The sequence below is a fragment of the Coregonus lavaretus genome (assembly GCF_964263955.1).
Source record: "Coregonus lavaretus genome assembly, contig: HAP1_SCAFFOLD_499, whole genome shotgun sequence".
In the NCBI taxonomy this organism is placed as follows: Eukaryota; Metazoa; Chordata; class Actinopteri; order Salmoniformes; family Salmonidae; genus Coregonus; species Coregonus lavaretus.
Genome location: NW_028161407.1, coordinates 288248 through 308576, shown reverse-complemented (window position 1 = coordinate 308576; position 20329 = coordinate 288248). Strand labels below are relative to the sequence as shown.

Sequence of the window (20329 nt, the reverse complement as noted above, 5' to 3'; positions counted from 1 at the left end):
AATGATTCCAGAGGAAAACACATGATGAAACATTGCTATGACTGACCTTTGAATGTGTTGGTCATCTATCTGACACAGGTTCACTGAGGAGGAGGAGGAAACCGCAAACCCAAACACAGGATAGAGGGGTTCAGTGAATGTGGTGTGTTCTGTGTAATAGTGTGTCAGTGTACAAGAGGAGGACACACTATAGAAGGACAAAGTACCAGCTGGCCAGTCCAGATACACTCCAACTCTGTTAGAAACAGGACCAGGGATGGATCTGCTGACTCCAGCATGGTGAAAGTCATATCCACTGTCATAGCAGAATAAACACCAGGACTTCCTGCAGTGTCCAATCCAACTGTCACCCTCCACTTCCTTCCTCTTCATTCCTTTGTACGCCACACCAATGTGAGAAATGTCACCATCCCTCTCCACCTCCCAGTAATAACGAGATCCAGATAAGCCTTCTCTGCAGAGAACTTGGGGATGACGGTCAAATCTGTCTGGATGGTCTTCATAATGCTGCTTCTCCTCCACCCTTGTCACCTTTCTGTTCCCCTCAGACAGTATCAGGTCTGGGTTTGCTGTATTTGGGTCCAGGGTGAGATGACAGGCATCTGTAGACAAAAGGAGAGTTTAATCAAACCACATCTTCATATAAAATGTTGTTTTGTAGGTACAGAACAAGTATTGATTAGTTACTATATCACTATGGTTCTGAATATGTAGTTAATTAGGATTGAAGAGACTTACATTTCCTCAGCCCTGATTTCAGCCTGAACTCTCCACCATGATCCACACTGTAGGAGAAACAGGTTATTGACTGACAAAGACCTAATAAAGCAGTCAACATTTAAACCATATTGTTGTGTTCTGGTGCACTATCCAAGTTCATTACTAGAGAAATACAGGTATTCTACCCTACCTACTGCATACAGAACAGAGTACAATTCAATACTAGAGACATACAGGTATTCTATCCAACTACTGCATACAGAACAGAGTACAATTCATTACTAGATACATACAGGTATTCTATCCTACCTACAGAACAGAGTACAATTCATTACTAGAGACATACAGGTATTATATCCTACCTACTGCATACAGAACAGAGTACACTTCATTACTAGATACATACAGGTATTCTATCCTACCTACTGCATACAGAACAGAGTACAATTCATTACTAGAGACATACAGGTATTCTATCCTACCTACTGCATACAGAACAGAGTACAATTCATTACTAGATACATACAGGCATTATATCCTACCTACTGCATACAGAACAGAGTACAATTCATTACTAGAGACATACAGGTATTCTATCCTACATACTGCATACAGAACAGAGTACAATTCATTACTAGAGACATACAGGTATTCTATCCAACCTACTGCATTCAGAACAGAGTACAATTCATTACTAGAGACATACAGGTATTCTATCCTACCTACTGCATACAGAACAGAGTACAATTCCAACAGGATATCAGAGATGCAGAAGAAGAGTATTCATGTGGTGATTATGTATGCTGTGTTGGAGTGCTAAGCCTGCTGGGTAAACTTCCCCTGTATTCTACCATCATGTCCTCATGTTACTGAACCTACTACACTTCATAGGACACAACAACTGCTCACACTATTAGGACATCTATTCTGACTTACTTCAGCTTCATCAGTTTATCTGTGGGATCCACCAGAGCAGCTGAAAGCAGTCCCCCTGCAGAGTCTCCTGGGTGATTGTAGCTCAGGTCCAGCTCTTTCAGGTGGGAGGGGTTTGACCTCAGAGCTGAAGACAGAGCAGCACAGCCCTCCTCTGTGACCAGACAGCCAGACAGCCTACAGAGAGACACAACAGCTGTCTAGGTTGGTGGACTGGTGTCAATCATCTTGTAGGACACCCATAATTTTGTCCATGACACAAACATTGTCATGAAACATTTGATTTTCAGAGTATTTGTTTTACTATAATAATATAATAATATAATATAATATGCCATTTAGCAGACGCTTTTATCCAAAGCGACTTACAGTCATTCGTGCATACATTTTTGTGTATGGGTGGTCCCGGGGATCGAACCCACTACCTTGGCGTTATAAGCGCCGTGCTCTACCAGCTGAGCTACAGAGGACCACAAGCTCAGTACCGACCTGACTACAACAGCTATACATACCCCAGTGTGTGTAGTTTACAGTCTGGATCCTCCAGTCCTGCAGAGGGCAGTGTAACTCAGCTCAGTACCGACCTGACTAAAACAGCTGTACTTACCCCAGTGTGTGTAGTTTACAGTCTGGATCCTCCAGTCCAGCAGAGGGTAGTGTAACTCAGCTCAGTACCGTCCTGACTGAAACAGCTGTACATACCCCAGTGTGTGTAGTTTACAGTCTGGATCCTCCAATCCAGCAGACAGCAGTGTAACTCCCGAGTCCTGCAGGTCATTGTCTCTCAGCTCCAGTTGTTTCAGTCGTGAGTTGGGTGAACTCAGGACTGAGGCCAGATCTGAACAGCAACCCTCTGTCAGACCACACTGACCTAGACTAGAGGACAGAAGAGCACATGATTAACACATTTTTAAAACATCCACATAATAACTCATACTGAAGAAAGTTAACTCACACTAGTGTCTGTATGTTGCAGAGTGGACTGGTTAGTCCAACACAGAGCAGCTCCACTCCTCTGTCTCCCAGGTCATTGTAGCTGAGGTCCAGTTCTCTCAGGGGGGAGTTTGGTGTCTGCAGAGCTGAAGCCAGAGTCTCACAGGATTCATATGTGAGTTTACAGCCAGACAGTCTGGAGAGAGGAGATATAGTGATACACTGTTAAATATGCAAAGCTTTAAGAATAATTAGATGCATTAAGACAATAACAGAAGGACACATGATTAACCAATGTTAAAAACATACTAACTCACTCAAGATATTTACCTTAGTTTTATATATGTTATGTATGTTTCTGGATATGTCCCAAAATGTTAAAATAATTTTAAAAACATACACATACTAACTTTACTGAACAGAAATATAAACCCAACATGTAAAGTGTTGGTCCCACGTTTCATGAGCTGAAATAAAAGATCCCAGATATGTTCCATACGCACAAAAGCTTATTTCTCTCAAATGTTGTGCATAAATTTGTTTAGATCCCTGTTAGTGAGCATTTCTCCTTTGTTAAGATAATCCATCCACCTGACAGGTGTGGTATATCAAGAAGCTGATTAAACAGCATGATCATTACACAGGTGCACCTTGTGCTGGGGACAATAAAAGGCCACTCTGAAATGTGCAGTTTTGTCACACAACACAATGCCACAGTTGTGTCAAGTTTTGAGGGAGCGTGCAATTGGCATGATGACTGCAGGAATGTCCACCAGAGCTGTTGCTAGAAAATTTTATGTTAATTTCTCTTCCATAAACCGCCTCCAACATCGTTTTAGAGAATTTGGCAGTACATCCTACCGGCCTCACAATCACAGACCACATGTAACCACGCCAGCCCAGGACCTCCACATCCGGCTTCTTCACCTGCAGGATGGTCTGAGACAAGCCACCAGGACAGCTGATTTAACTGTGGGTTTTCACAACCGAATAATTTCTGCACAAACTGTCAGAAACTGTCTCAGGGAAGCTCATCTGCGTGCTCGTCATCCTCACCAGGGTCTTGACCTGACTGCAGTTCGGCGTCGAAACCGACTTCAGTGGGCAAATGCTCACCTTCGATGGCCACTGGCACACTGGAGAAGTGTGCTCTTCACGGATGAATCCCGGTTTCAACTGTACCGGGAAGATGGCAGAAAGCGTGTATGGCGTCGTGATGGCATTGTGTGGGCAAGCGGTTTGCTGAGGTCAACATTGTGAACAGAGTGCCCCATGGTGGCGGTGGGGTTATGGTATGGGCAGGCATAAGCTATGGACAATGAACACAATCGCATTTTATCAATGGTAATTTGAATGCACAGAGATACCGTGACGAGATCCTGAGGCCCATTGTCGTGCCATTCAACCGCCGCCATCACCTCATGTTTCAGCATGATAATGCACGGCCCTGTGTCACAAGGATCTGTATACAATTCCTGGAAGCTGAAAATGTCCCAGTTCTTCCAAGGACTGCATTCTCACCAGACATGCATGTTTGGGATGCTCTGGATCGACGTGTACGACAGCGTCTTCCAGTTCCCGGCAGTTTTCAGCAACTTCGCACAGCCATTGAAAAGGAGTGGGACAACATTCCACAGGCCACAATCAACAGCCTGATCAACTCTATGTGAAGGAGATGTGTCGCGCTGCATGAGGCAAATGGTGGTCACACCAGATACGGACTGGTTTTCTGATACACACCCATACTTTTTTTTAAGGTATCTGTGACCAACAGATGCATATCTGAATTCCCATTTATGTGAAATCCATTGATTAGGGCCTAATGAATTTATTTCAATTGACTGATTTCCTCGTATGAACTGTAACTCAGTAAAACCTTTCAAATTGTTGCATGTTGCGTTTATATTCTTGTTCAGTATACAGTACATACATAATATATAAACACACACAGTGGATACTGAAGATATTTAACTCACACTAGTGTCTGTATGTTGCAGAGTGCACTGGTTAGTCCAACACAGAGCAGCTCCACTCCTCTGTCTCCCAGGTCATTGTAGCGGAGGTCCAGTTCTCTCAGGGGGGAGTTTGGTGTCTGCAGAGCTGAGGCCAGAGTCTCACAGGATTCATATGTGAGTTTACAGCCAGACAGTCTGGAGAGAGGAGATATAGTGATACACTGTTAAATATGCAAAGCTTTAAGAATAATGAGATGCATTAAGACAATAACAGAAGGACACATGATTAACCAATGTCAAAAAAATACTAACTCACTCAAGACATTTAACCTTAGTTTGATATATTTATCACATTTTATGTATGTTTCTGCATATTTACCAAGACGTTCAAATAATGTTAAAAACATACACATACTAACTACATACATAATATATAAACACTCACAGTGGATACTGAAGATATTTAACTCACACTAGTGTCTGTATGTTGCAGAGTGGACTGGTTAGTCCAACACAGAGCACCTTCACTCCTCTGTCCCCCAGGTGATTGTAGCTGAGGTCCAGTTCTCTCAGGGGGGAGTTTGGTGTCTGCAGAGCTGAGGGCAGAGTCTCACAGGATTCATATGTGAGGTCACAGTGATCCAGTCTGGAGAGAGGAGATCATCTGTTAGATATACAAATCCTTCAGAATAATGATAATGTATACATCAACTCAATAACAGAACTTACAGTGCTCTCTTGCAGGTTTTCACTACCGGCAGCAACCTCTGATAACCTCTCTCTGATGTGGTGTATGTCTTCAGGTCAAACTCCTCCAGCACCTCCTCTGACATCAGTAACAGGTAGGCCAGGGCTGAACATTGGTCACGTTTTAGTATTGTTTCTGAAAGAGTTCCTGATCGCAGGGAGGTTTGCATGTCTTCAACTAGAGAGTTGGCACCAAGTTCATTCAGACAGTGGAACAAGTTGATGATCCTTTCTGGTGAGGATTCCCTTTTGATCTTGTCTGAAATGTACCTGACTGTTCTCTCGACTGTTTCCTCATTGCTCTGTGTTGTACTTCCTGTCTGTGTCAGAAGGCCTCGTAACAGATTCTGATTGGACTCCAGTGAGAGGCCCAGAAGGAAGCGGAGGAACAGGTCCAGGTGTCCATTCTCACTCTTCAAGGCCTGGTCCACTGCTCTCGTGTTTAAGTCATACAACGGGTCTGACTTCATGTCTCTGTACTGTTGTGTGATGACATTTTGGAGTAGGGTTGGAGTGGCTGCTTCATCATAGTCATCGTCAGAGGAATCATCATCACCATAACTAGTGACTGCTTTGGGGGGGAAAACATTTTCCTTCTTGTCCAGACATGATTCTAAAGCATGCACTGCTGCTAGAAACTCCTGAATGCTCAGATGCACAAAGCTGTAGACCTTCTCTTGGTACAGCCCAGATTCTTCTTTAAAGATCTCTGTACACAATGCTGAGTACTCTGATGCCTCTGTGACATCAAGGCCACACTCTCTCAGGTCCTCCTCATAGAAGATCAGGTTGCCCTTCTGCAGCTGTTGGAAAGCCAGCTTTGCCAGTTTCAGGATCATCTCTTTGTCTGACTGAGACAGTTCCTTTGGGTTTGTCTCTGTGGCTTTGTTGTACTTCTTGTTCTTCACAATGATTTGGATGAGCGTGAAGTGTGAGTACATCTGGGTCAGAGTTTTGGGGACTTCATCCTTCTCTGCCTCCTTCAGCATCATCTCAAGGACAGTGGCTGATATCCAACAGAAGACTGGCATGTGGCACATGATGTGGAGGCTCCTTGATGTCTTCATGTGTTTGATGATTTCATTGGCCAGATTCTGATCTGTGATTTTCTTCCTGAAGTACTCCTCCTTCTGTGGATCATTGAACCCTCGTACCTCTGTCACCTGGTCAACACACTCAGGTGGGATCTGATTGGCTGCTGCAGGCCGTGAGGTTATCCAGAGGAGAGCAGAGGGAAGAAGATTCCCCTTGATGAGGTTTGTCAGCAGCACGTCCACTGAGGTTGGCTTCGTGACATCACAGCACTTCTCGTTGTTTTTGAAGTCTAGAGGAAGTCGACACTCATCCAGACCATCAAAAATGAAAACAGTTTTGGTTTCAGCATCTTCAATGCTGTCAATCTCTTTCAGCTCTGAGAAGTAGTGGGAAAGAAGTTGCATCAGACTGTATTGGTCCTTTTTCAGGTTCAGATCACGGAAAGGAAGAGGAAACATGAAATGAACGTCCTGATTTGCTTTTCCCTCTGCCCAGTCAAGGATGACCTTCTGCACAGAGACTGTTTTTCCAATGCCAGCGATTCCTTTTGTAAGCACAGTTCTGATAGGTTTGTCTTGTCCAGGTAAAGGGTTGAAGATGTCGTTGCATTTGATTGGTGTCTCTTGTGTGGTTTGTTTCTTGGATGCCATCTCTATCTGTCTCACCTCATGTTCATAATTGACCCCTCCACTTCCACCCTCTGTGATGTAGAGCTCTGTGTAGATGTCCTTTAACAGACTTCCATGGTGTCCAATTCCTTCAGATATGTGTTGATACTTGTGTTTCAGTTTAGCCTTAATGTCTTGTTGGACTGTCAGAAGAGTTTGACCTGTAGGAAAACAATGAGAGTTGGGACTCATAAGTGCATGTGTGTGTGTGTGTGTGTGTATGTGTGTGTGTGTGTGTGTGTGTGTGTTAGAGGGGCCTTTGTACCGTTCTTTGTAATATTGTATGAAACACAGTCTTACTTCTTCTGTCCAGAAGGTTGTGTGTGATCTTTAATGCATCCTCACTGTCCAAACTCTCCACTTCCTTATTGTCATCTGGTAATGGTTCCTGGATGAAAGCAGGTGCCTGATCACTCTTCATTGATAGCAGGCTGGGGGCAGGTGACTCTGCTCTGGGCTTCTGGACACTGAACAAAACAGGGAGGCAGATCACCTCATCAATATCTCATCAGTACCTCATCTACATCATTTCAACAAGTGTATAGCTGAACTCATAGAAGTCCTGATGTTTCTTTATAAAGCTACAGTCTGCAATTGGTAAATTGGTTTTTGGCCTTTTAAATGAATGATATAGGCCTACATTTGATGTAATTTGTGAACACTTTTCTCTTCATTAGTTTGATATTTTTAAGAGAACTGTATATTATACAATTAAACTCTTACCTCTGATAACTGCAGCAACTCATTGTAGAGGCAGTGGTCCCCTCCTCTCTCTCCCCAGAGAGACACATTTTAGAGGCAGTGGACCCCATCCTCTCTCTCCCCAGAGATAATAATTTTTGAGTCACAGCTCACTTACCTACACTAAGAAATAACAGAACAGTCAATATTTCCGAACATTGCTGAAGTAACATTAACAATGACAACACTTTTACTGTCAGTGGTCAAAGTTCAAACAGAGACTTCATGTTGCATTTAAACATGCACAGTCCAATATGTTATTAATTTGATTTGGATCCCCATTAGCTGACTCCATAACAACAGCTAGACTACCTGGTTGGATCCCCATTAGCTGACTCCATAACAACAGCTAGTCTACCTGGTTGGATCTCCATTAGCTGACGCCATAACAACAGCTAGTCTACCTGGTTGGATCCCCATTAGCTGACTCCATAACAACAGCTAGTCTACCTGGTTGGATCCCCATTAGCTGACTCCATAACAACAGCTAGTCTACCTGGTTGGATCCCCATTAGCTGACTCCATAACAACAGCTAGTCTACCTGGTTGGATCCACATTAGCTGACTCCATAACAACAGCTAGTCTACCTGGTTGGATCCCCATTAGCTGACTCCATAACAACAGCTAGTCTCCCTGGTTGGATCCCCATTAGCTGACCCCATAACAACAGCTAGTCTACCTGGTTGGATCCCCATTAGCTGACCCCATAACAACAGCTAGTCTACCTGGTAGGATCCCCATTAGCTGACTCCATAATAACAGCTAGTCTACCTGGTTGGATCCCCATTAGCTGACTCCATAACAACAGCTAGTCTACCTGGTTGGATCCCCATTAGCTGACTCCATAACGACAGCTAGTCTACCTCGGGTACACACAACAAAAAATACGTTACAGCTTAGATTGACAGACATTATAAACATTTACCAAGTAGACATTACATACAGTTAAAATAGTTGACAGGTATTTATTCTATACCAAAGGAAGCCAGGCTATAATGTATCTTTCGTCTCTCTTTGCTTCATAATTGTCCTTTCATTCCCAAGAGGCTGAATGTATCTCACAGGAGAAAGCATCCGAGCGAGCTAAACAGCGCCCCTCTGTCTCTCTATGTGTAGGCCATCTATCTGATGCTGTCTGGTCCAAACGAGTATGACATTGTTGCCCGTAGCATTGAAGACAAGGGAAGCCTGCGAGCATTTGTCCTTTGATTTTAGCATTAGGCTATGCCCGGGCTTTTCTCCGTTTATTTTACAAGTTGTATCATGTTAAAAATCAGCCACTATCGAGAACCACCGTCAGTAAAACCCACATACATTTATAACTGTTTTCTTCAATTTGTAGCTTCCATTTTGCATCATTCCATTCTGTTTCCCTTTCTTTCCTCTGTCACGTCAGTTGTTCCTGAGGGTTGTTAGCATTAGGCTAACGTTGTGCAAGAATTTAGGACATGTAGCCTGTTTGAATCATTATGGAACTCAGATCACACGTAGCAGGTTAAACCTGTAGCCTGGTTCACGGTTCACGACGACTGAACCGGTTTCATACAGTTCCGTGATTAGTGAGAATTAGGGTAAATGTATAGGACCCCCCTATTCAACCCCTATTGTACACTTTTTTCCACCTTCCAATATTTTATGGATTGAACTTGAATATGACAACTTTCAGGATGAATCAAACCACTGTATTTTTTATTAATCAATATATTTAGTGTGTAAAGGTTCTCCAAACCAATTTTTTTGAATGATTCATACATACTTTCCTAACCCTAAAATGTGCCTAAATAATCTACAAAATCAGAGTATTTTTAAATCTACCAAGCAAGTGGGAGTGTTTTCAGCGGTTGAAATACATTTATTCAGCGCACGCAAGGGAACCACGCCTGCAAAGCCCGTTATGCAACTTAATAAGGTAAAGTCTGAATAGAAACTATGAGCAGTGCGTAGGAAAGGCGTAATTTCATAAGTTGGAATAGTGCCCTTAGTGAATACACCCATGCACTGCTTGACTTCACATGAGGTGCCAACAGTTTATCTCGCCCTTTGCACCCGGGCTTGTATTCAGGTGTGCCGACAACGATGCGGAACATTACGCAACAGTGCGCTGGCCAAGTTATATGAAGCGTACAGCACTGAGCAAAACGGACCACAGCCTTTCTGATCCGTGTCGCCAGAAAGCATTTTCAACTTGAACTTTGATTTATCCCAACATTTAAATAGTTTCTATGCTATTTTTGCACGTCAGTTTACTTGACTGACTTGTCGAAACAGACTATTTTCTTTAGTGACAGCTATACATAATTCCGATGCACGTCTTTCTAACGCAGTTTCGACATGTGGATAATAATCACGATAATGTGATGTCAATCGCCTTTACCAATAATACCCTACCTCATAGCCCTGTAGCCTATCACATCACATCACATTGGATCATATTGATTAGGCTAAGCAATATGAATCAACACCAATGTACAGTAAAATTAGCATTCTTGAAAGTTGAAATCAGTATTGTATTAACTTTACATTTCTGTAGATGTCTTACCCCTAAATCATCTGTCTCTCTATGATAGCCTAACTTCTCCAGAACACTTTTCTACATTAAATTGTAAAAGAAAGCTACAAACCTCCGATGTTTTTGTCTTCTACCTGTAAGGTCCATTTCTTCCTCTACTTCCTTATACTACCTATGTTGGGACATGAGGTGGAGGGAGGGGAGAGGTAGAGGGAGGGAGGGAGGAGAGAGGGAGAGGTGGGGGGAGAGAGGGAGAGGTGGAGTGAGGGAGGAGAGGTGGAGAGAAGGAGGGGTGGAGAGAGGGAGGAGAGGTGGAGAGAAGGAGGGGTGGAGAGAGGGAGAGGTGGAGGGAGGGAGGGAGGGAGGGAGGGGGGGAGGGAGGAGAGGTGGAGATTGAGCATAATGCAATATCAAAAGTAGTGCACTATATAGGGAAAAGGGTGTCATTTGAGAGTATGTACTCTATACACTGTGTAGTAACATAGGACCTTAGAGCTTATTGACATAGGATCTGTCTCTCTCTCTAACACACACACACACAGACACACACACCTTAACAGAGGTGACTACACTGCATTTACAACTTGCGGTAACTCTCTGTGGTTCTAAATCAATAGTTGTTTAGTGATCGGAAACATTAACTTGCTTGAGCATGATGTAGGTCATGTAACTGTCTGTTACATAGAATATGCTTTGTGGACTTAACCGGACAGAAGTTGCTCTCTGGTTTTGTGATAAAACAAAGGTGTGGTTGAATTTATTCTCCCACTGTGTCTTCTTATTGTCTCGACCTTTAGACCTAAAGCCTTGTAGTATCGAGTAAAAGTTGCTAGTCATTGCTGATAAACAAAGGAGTCCGCTCATACTGAACCTTGATCATAAGTTTATTCATATCACAAGCTTTCAGCATGAGTTACAGGTGTCGAGATCACCCGGAGAGCAACGTCCCAGATTGCAATGGCTGCTCTAACCTCTTCTTCCTCCAGCATATACTTATAAACAATGCAAAAATATGGGTTGCTCCCTCTGCTGTCCAATCACCTGTCTCCCCTGGGGCGTCACCCTACAAATGGCTACTTTTGAACTAGAATAAACATTCTTTCAGTTCTACTTAAAAACCATTAACAAAGACATAATCCTAATACACTACATTCCCCCCTTCGAGACGAACTAAAAGTCTCGAAAACAAACAGAATAGGATTATGACAAGTAACAATTTATCTTATTGAGTATCTTTAACATTAAACCAAAAAAACATTTTTCTCTAGAGTGTAAATACCTTTCTATGAAATATGAACAAATGTTTATGGAGTGTGAATACATTACTATGAAATATGAACAAATCTTTATGGAGTGTGAGAGCGAAAAACTGTCTGGCAGCCATCTTTCCAGATATCCATCCATCAATCAAGACAGTAAAATTCTCTCATGGTCCCTCTGCCCCAGGCAACCACCTAGGTACTCCCGATGAATTCATAAATCTTTATCAATGCATTTGAAACTATGATGCAATTAAATACACATGTAAGCCCCTGCAAACAAAATACTATCCAAAAAATGTCCACTCTCAGGCTGGTCAACCCATCGGACCCTACCGTGGACCTCTATCCCTGCCTAGACTCCCTGTCCCTAAGCATTCACGAAATAAACAAAAACATCTAAGATCCCCACATGTATCCAATAACATCAAATATCATTCTACAAAAATTAATACCTAAGAAAATGACACAAATGATGTATTACACATGCAAATATGTCTATATTTCATTGCAGACACTGGAATGTAGTCCACTACACTTCATCTCCTCCGTAGTCTCCTCTTCCAATGCATTGTTGATGATGGAATCGGAACCTTTCCACCCCTTCCTTGTTCCATCTCCTCCAGTCATTCTCCTTTCATATTGTCCCTTCATATTGTCCTTGTTTGAGTATTTCAATCTCTACATATTCCCCCAAATGCTTCTGGAAGAAAAGAAAAGACCAAACAGTATCTTTTGCAAAACAACACTTTCAAATTAAACATCAATATCAACTAAGAATATAAAAATTATATGTAAATGATGTATGAATCAATATAAATGATAGAATAATGAAATAGGATAATGTGATTCATTCATACACTTCCCCCCTTTGATTCATAACATCATACTAAAATCACACTAATATTGAAAAAAAAATTGAAAAATGATCAAAAAATCAAAAAGGATATTTATCATCAATACTCCATCCAGTCCCACTTGTCCCTCTTCATCCAGATCAGGAACAGTCAACAACGGCATCTGAGTGTTGTCTCCAGGCATCACTACTCCAACCTATCTCAATATCATAGCTTTCTCAAAGGTCAGTAACAAATTACAAACATCACACACAGTGCCATCAAAACTGCCATTAAAATCTAATCCATCACTGCTCCCACTGGGCCTAACTGATCTTGCAACCAAGTCTTCGCTGACCATCCAGCTCCTTCAGATCTACCAAACGCATCCCTTATAGTCTTCAATGCATCTATAACTATCTGGAATCAAAGTATAGGTAATATTATCAATACTATGAAATGTCGCCATGTCCCTTTTCACCCTATTTCCAAACCTAGATTCAGATTTATCTGTGTCCGGTGCTACCCCTCTTTTAATGGTAGAAACCTCATATGGAAGCTTCAACGTTGACATGTAACAACATCCTGTTTATCCATAGGGTAAGAATATATACGCTTTATCACCACAAACCCTCCAAATATCTCTAAAATTCCCAATAGTCACATTGTCAGTCAAAAGCTAATCTTTTAACCATCAAAGTCCTGCTCTTCTTACTAACTGGAACATAAAAAGTAACATTATATTTCTCATTACTACCCTTAAGGTCATCATATAATCATCACAATCTGATATTCCCATAAACATACCCCTTACATCATATATTTTATTAGAACAAAAACAACTTTTAGCCCTCACTGGTTTCACCTCCAATGCTTCAGGGTTCGCTGTTACCTGATTTTCCTTCCCATCTAACAAATTCCCATAGGGTAATTCATTTAACCAAGAACACTTAAACCTAGGCTTAAACAAATGTTTTGACAACGACATTATTTTATCTGTTACTGATTGTTGCTGATACAATAGCTATGACAAAGTATAAGATTGATACATACTTGATAGAGGTCGAGCGACCGTCTCTAAAATGGAACCCCACGTCTCTGGTGCTGGAATTCTCAACAGACATGGACCCTCAAGATTCCTCACTGATCTTACAGAATGAGCTGCTGGAACCAAAGATTCCTACCTGCCCATCCATCTTTAATTTTCACAACAGAAGAATCAAACCACATGCATTTAGTTTCTCTCTTCCCTAACGAGCGGTACTGATCAGATACCTCTCCTTGTCTGTCATTAAAATCAAAGACCTCATCCTGTACCTCCATGATAGTATCCTTCACTATTTCAGATGAATCTATATTGTTCTCTACCACTATCTGCTCTCCTATTTTAACCCTATCCTTACTATCATTGACAGCACTCTCCATCCGTACCATAAACTCCTGAGTCCCTCTTGCTACCCCCTTTAATTTCAGAAAAGTTGTTGTCGGTGTCGGTGTCATACTTCCTACATTTGCCATTGCCGTCGCATCATTAATCCCTTCCAAAGATACCATTAAAGTAGTTGATTTAGTTGATGTATTAACACCCTTAACTACTTCTAGTGGGAAAGCTACCAATATCCTCTGTGTATTATTTACTGTTGGAGTGGCTACTGTAATATACTTCTCCTGAACTCCTTTGGTGACTGTGGAAGCTTCAACAGACTTCAACTCTTCCACTTTACGAATTACATAGCCTTTTAACCAATAATTCTTAACCGGAACAAATTTTAATGCTTGCACTAGATAAGTACACATATATTCTCCCTAATCTTCTCTTATCATTCAGCAATGCATACTTTCTCAATGCATCTGCTCCTAACAGATCTAAACTCCTACCATATCTATCTTCCCACTAAACTCTAAAATGTCCTTCACCACTGTTCTCTCTCTTACTACTAACTTTGAAACTTAGCTTACTACCCTAGAGTTTCTTCAATCTTAGTTTTCTTAATTTTGTAATCTAATCTTTTCTCCTAACTTTTTAAAAACCTTTTTCCACTGATTTATTCACAAAATCCTTTACCACCAATTTTTAGAATATGTGATTGGGAAGTCCCCACCTGCTTCTGACTTCTTTACACACAGACTTGGCAAACGACTAAACACCTTTTAGCCTAGTTTGAAATCCCTTCCCCTCTTGGTGTAGGAATGTAACCAAGAATAACAGTCACCCCTTTTAACAATATTTTTAATTAAAATAAAAAATCAATTAAAAAAATCAATTAAAAAATTATGAATAATCTAAAACAATTTTTTATTTCTATATCCTATTTTACCAATTTATCAATTAGTGGCTATCTTACCACAACCCATCCGGAAAGTAAATGCAAGTCAACTTCAGACTACAATACCCATAAACCCCCTTGCTTTATAAACACCCAATTATCTTAATTTTACAGAATAATGTCAGTCCTCGATTCCCAACACAACCCTAATCAACCCAAGTGATGCACAGAAACTCCAAAATGCAATTTTTAATGAATAAGTATTTTGCCAAGCCTCTGTGAAATTGTCATAACATCAAATATCCTGTAGGGGAAGATTTTGTAAACAGAACCGCTGTCACGCCCTGGCTCTGGGGACACTGTTATGTTGAGCCAGGGTGTGTAGATCAATGTGTTTTGTTTCTATGGGTGCTATTTCTATGTTGGCCAGAGTGGCTCCCAATCAGAGGCAACGAGTGTCAGGTGTTGCTGGTTGTCTCTGATTGGGAGCCATATTTAAACAGTCTGTTTTTCATTCGTGTTTGTGGGATTTTGTTTCCAGTCGGTTTGTGTTAGACCGTGAACTGTCACGATATCGTTTTGGTCGTTTGACGCTAAATAAAGAGTATGTTTGCCTGCAACGCTGCGCCTTGGTCCTCATCTGTTCCTGACGATCGTGACAGAAAATCCCACCAGAACTGGACCAAGCAGCGAGTCGAGGAGCCATCGCCAGGGAAATCCCTAGCAGATCTCCGTGGCAGCCTCGACTGGGTCAAGCCGAGTGAAGAGCAGAGAGGGTGGACTTGGGAACAGTGGAGGAAGAGTCTCGACTGGGTCAAGCCTAATGAAGAGCAGAATGGCTGGAGTTGGAGGCAGAAGAGCGAGAGTTGGGCGAGAACTATAGAGGCCTGGCCCACGGGGAGGAGAGACCCCCAGAATTTTTTTAGGGGGGGGCTCACGCCGGGGACGACGGGGCAGCAGGAGGCCGCGATGGAGCGGTCCAGCGGGTGTGCAAGGGAGGCCGCCAGGTTAAGGGGGCCACTGGTCACAGAGGAGAGGGAAAGTGTGGAGGCACGGCGAGAGGTACTGGTGTGTGTTACCAGTCCGGTCCGGCCCGTTCCTGATCCCTGCATAGGGCCAGTGATGTGTGTCCCCAGTACGGTCCGGCCTGTTCCTGTTCCTCGCATCGAGCCTGTGGTGCGCGTCGCCAGCCCGGTCCGGCCTGTTCCTGCTCCCCGCACCGAGCCTATGGTGAGCGTCGCCAGCCCGGTCCGGCCCACTCCTGCTCCCCACACCAAGCCAGTGGTGTGCGTCGTCAGTCCGGCACGGCCCGTGCCCGTTCCCCACGCCAAGCCAGTGGTGTGCGTCGTCAGTCCGGCACGGCCCGTGCCTGTTCCCCACACCAAGCCAGTGGTGTGCGTCGCCAGCCCGGTCCGGCCCGCTCCTGCTCCCCACACCAAGCCAGTGGTGTGCGTCGCCAGTCCGGTCCGGCCTGTTCCTGCTCCCCGCACCAAGTCAGTGGGGCGCTTCGTCAGCCCGGCTCGGCCCGTTCCTGCTCCCCGCACCAAGTCAGTGGTGCGTTTCGTTAGCCCGGTTCGGCCCGCTCCTGCTCCCCGCACCAACTCAGTGGTGCGCTTCGTCAGCCCGGCTCGGCCCGTTCCTACTCCCCGCACCAAGTCAGTGGTGCGTTTCGTCAGCCCGGTTCGGCCCGCTCCTGCTCCCCGCACCAAGTCAGTGGTGCGCTTCGTCAGCCCGGCTCGGCCCGTTCCTGCTCCCCGCACCAAGTCAGTGGTGCGTTTCGTCAGCCCGGTTCGGCCCGCTCCTGCTCCCCGCACCAAGTCAGGGGTGCGTTTCGTCAGCCCGGCTCGGGCCGTTCCTACTCCCCACACCAAGCCAGTGGTGTGCGTCGTCAGTCCGGCACAGCCCGTGCCTGTTCCACTGGTGCCTGGTTCAGCACGGGTCAGCTGCTTCACGCCGGAGCTAGAGCAATCCGCTCCACCAGTGTGCAGTCCAGCTCCGGCCAGCGGGGCCAGACCGGACCAGGGGTACTTTGGGGGGTTGGAGAGGGAGCGGGGATCAGGCCCGGAGCCGGATCCGCCGCCTAGGCGGAGTGCCCACCCGGTCCCTCCCCTGTGGTATTTGGTTGACGCGGTCGGAGTCCGCGCCTTTAGGGGGGGGTACTGTCACGCCCTGGCTCTGGGGACACTGTTATGTTGAGCCAGGGTGTGTAGATCAATGTGTTTTGTTTCTATGGGTGCTATTTCTATGTTGGCCAGAGTGGCTCCCAATCAGAGGCAACGAGTGTCAGGTGTTGCTGGTTGTCTCTGATTGGGAGCCATATTTAAACAGTCTGTTTTTCATTCGTGTTTGTGGGATTTTGTTTCCAGTCGGTTTGTGTTAGACCGTGAACTGTCACGATATCGTTTTGGTCGTTTGACGCTAAATAAAGAGTATGTTTGCCTGCAACGCTGCGCCTTGGTCCTCATCTGTTCCTGACGATCGTGACAACCGCATCAAAACGTTTTGACTCAATCCTCCCCTTGTCACGTGATGTACACGTCAGCACCTCTCTTTCTTTCTCTCTCTCTCCTCTGTCCCATCGTTCCTATTTCCTCTCATATGACAAAAGAGCATAGAAACAGACAAGATTTTAGTAGTTTATGCAATCACTGAGTTATTTCCAGCATTCAATATTCCTCCAGTCACATTCTGTTATGTGGGCAGCTTGTCTCTCCCTTTTCTGTTTCCCTTCCTCCTTGTTTTGTCCCCTCTTTGTCTGTTGTATCTGGAGTGGATCAGGGGGCGTGCTCAGGATCTGCCTCTCCTGTGCAGCTGCGGGTTGTTTCCAGTGACTCCTGCCTACGCAGCTGCATCCTATTCTCTCATCAACCTGCACTACTAATTCCTGGGCATGGCTCTCCACCGGCGCCAGATCGTTATTCTTACTAGAGCGGTAACTTGGCTCACCAGTAAAGTTATATTATCTTAGTCTTCAGCCTGGCTTTTTACTCTCCTTAACCTGTCGTTTGTTTTGTCTTCAGTTCAGACATACCTCCCTGCCTGCCTGCCTGCCTGCCTGCCTGCCTCAGCCTCTCCTTCCTCCGGAGCCGACTAGCCCACTCTGTTCCTTTTCTTCAGTTGTTTTTTTGGACTAAGACAAATTGAACTTTTATTAAAATAATTTTTGTTTCCTCCACTCCCTTAGTCGTGTTTGTTTCTCTGAGTGCTGGGTTGAACCAAAGCGTAACAGAACGATCTGGCCATGGACCCAACAGAGAAACAGCACGGGGCAAACGAAGACAGCTTCCAACAAGCTATCCAGGCTCAAGGAACGTTGCTAGGACAGCATGACCAATTGATTCGGACTCTTGTGGAAGATAATCATCAACTGCTGAACCAGGTGACTCAGTTAACTACACAAGTCTCTAAATTGTCTGTTATCAGTTCTCCATCTCTCTCTGACCCCCAGTTTGATGCACCCCAAGTTGTTTCCTCGGACATTATGCAGGCTTCGTTCCGTCGGGAACCCCCTGTCACGTCGCCTGAACCGTTCAATGGAGAATTGGACAAGTGCCAGGGATTTTTGCTTCAGTGTGACTTGATTTTTCGGCAGAGACCACTGTCGTTTTCTACTGATTCCTCTAAGGTACATTATGTTCTGGGGCTGTTAAGAGGGAGAGCTCTGGTTTGGGCTGAGGCTGTGTGCCCAGATCAAACTTTGACTGGATTGACTTTTGCTGATTTTTCTGCTAAATTGAAGACTGTTTTTGACCATCCTGACCATGTGGGTAATTCCTCCAAGATACTTTTTAATTTGAGGCAGGGTTCTAACAGTGTGGCAGAGTACTCTATTGAGTTCTGGACGTTGGCAGCGGACTCCAAGTGGAACAATGTGGCACTTCAAGGAGCATTTCTAAACGGTTTGAATGAAGCCATTAAGGATGAACTGGCTGCTCGTGATGAGCCACATGATTTACATTCTCTCGTTTCCCTGTCCATTAAGCTAGACAACCGGTTGCGGGAGAGGTGTCGGGAGAGAGGCGGTCGGCCACATCTAGGAGGACGAGTTCCCCAGCCTTCAACCACTCGAGTCTCGCCTCCCCGGAGCCGGCAGCTTCTTGTTCCTGATCCCATCCCGAGCACAGAGGAGGAACCAATGCAAGTGGGTCGAGCTCAACTACCTCCAGCAGAGCGGCAACGGCACCTCCTGGCAGGTGAGTGCCTGTACTGTGGAGACGCCACACACATTCTGGCTACATGCCCTAAGCGACCCAAAAGACAAGGCTCGCTCGTAACGGTGGGTCTACTTACGAGCCCAGAGTTAGATCCGGAACCCGTCATTCCCCGATTACAAGTACCTGTAACCTTACATTTCCAGAGTCATTCCCTGCCACTCTCAGCTCTCATAGACTCAGGTGCAGAAGACAACTTTATTAGCCACCAGTTCGTTACACAAGCTCGTATCCCCATGGAGCCACTACCTACCCCCATTCGGGTCACAGCCCTTGATGGGCGCCTCCTTGCGGAGATAACTCATCAAACCTCCCCCGTTTCCCTAGTGATTTCTGGCAATCATTGTGAAAGCATTCAGTTAAGAGTTATGTCTGGCTCAGCTACCTCCCTAATCCTTGGCTTCCCCTGGTTGGCTCTTCACAACCCACAAATTGATTGGACACGTCACACCATTCTCAGTTGGAGCACTAACTGCCATTCAGAGTGCCTTAGATCAGCGGTTCCCCCCACTAAGTGTAACCCAACTCATCCCTCAGCTCCTCTCGATCTGTCATCTGTCCCCAAAGAATACCATGACTTAGCGGAGGTTTTCAGTAAGGACAAGGCTCTGTCTCTACCACCACATAGGCCTTATGATTGCCCTATTGAACTGCTTCCTGGTGCTCCCTTGCCCTCTAGTCGCTTATACAATCTGTCCCGACCGGAAAGAGAGGCAATGGAGCAGTATATTGGGGATTCTCTGGCCTCGGGCATAATCCGTCCCTCGTCGTCTCCTTTGGGTGCAGGGTTCTTTTTCGTGGAAAAGAAAGACAAGTCGTTACGCCCCTGTATCGATTTCAGGGGTTTAAACAACATAACTGTTAAAAACAAGTATCCCCTTCCACTCATCAACTCAGCTTTTGAACCTCTGCATGGCGCCACAGTTTTTTCCAAGCTCGACCTCAGGAACGCTTATCACCTTGTCCGAATCCGAAAGGGAGATGAGTGGAAAACCGCTTTCAACACTCCACTGGGACATTTTGAGTATTTGGTCATGCCCTTTGGGCTCTCAAACGCCCCTGCTGTTTTCCAAGCCATGGTGAACGATGTTCTTAGGGATTTTTTGAACCGTTTTGTCTTTGTATACCTGGATGATATTCTTGTTTTTTCCAAGTCACCCGAGGAGCATGAGTCACACGTCCGTCAAGTCCTTCAATGGCTCTTGGAGAACAACCTGTACGTCAAAGCAGAAAAGTGTGAGTTCCACAAACAGTCTACATCGTTCCTTGGTTTCATCATTGAGAGCGGGCAGGTGAAGGCGGACCCCGAGAAGATCCGGGCAGTGACGGAATGGCCCACACCCACCACCCGTAAGCAACTTCAACGATTTTTGGGCTTTGCTAACTTCTACCGTAGATTCATTAAGGGTTTTAGTAAAGTGGTGGCACCCCTTACTAGACTCACATCCCCAAAAGTCCCTTTTCTGTGGTCCCCTGAGGCGGAGCAGGCGGTAGGGGTTTTGAAGGAACTGTTT

At 44.7% G+C, this 20329-nt stretch overlaps 1 protein-coding gene across 1 annotated transcript in view; it reads right to left on the bottom strand.

The window, feature by feature from the left end:
• Positions 1 to 20329, bottom strand: part of LOC311120716 (protein NLRC3-like) — a gene marked incomplete at both ends in the record, with an annotated part of 46614 nt that overhangs the window by 403 nt on the left and 25882 nt on the right. Inside the window, 8 exons of the mRNA XM_084195294.1 lie at positions 47 to 602; positions 739 to 785; positions 1657 to 1830; positions 2356 to 2529; positions 2609 to 2782; positions 5014 to 5187; positions 5271 to 7152; positions 7292 to 7458. Of these exons, the coding sequence (XP_084051420.1) occupies positions 47 to 602; positions 739 to 785; positions 1657 to 1830; positions 2356 to 2529; positions 2609 to 2782; positions 5014 to 5187; positions 5271 to 7152; positions 7292 to 7458 (3348 nt within the window). The remainder of the gene's footprint in view (positions 1 to 46; positions 603 to 738; positions 786 to 1656; positions 1831 to 2355; positions 2530 to 2608; positions 2783 to 5013; positions 5188 to 5270; positions 7153 to 7291; positions 7459 to 20329) is intronic.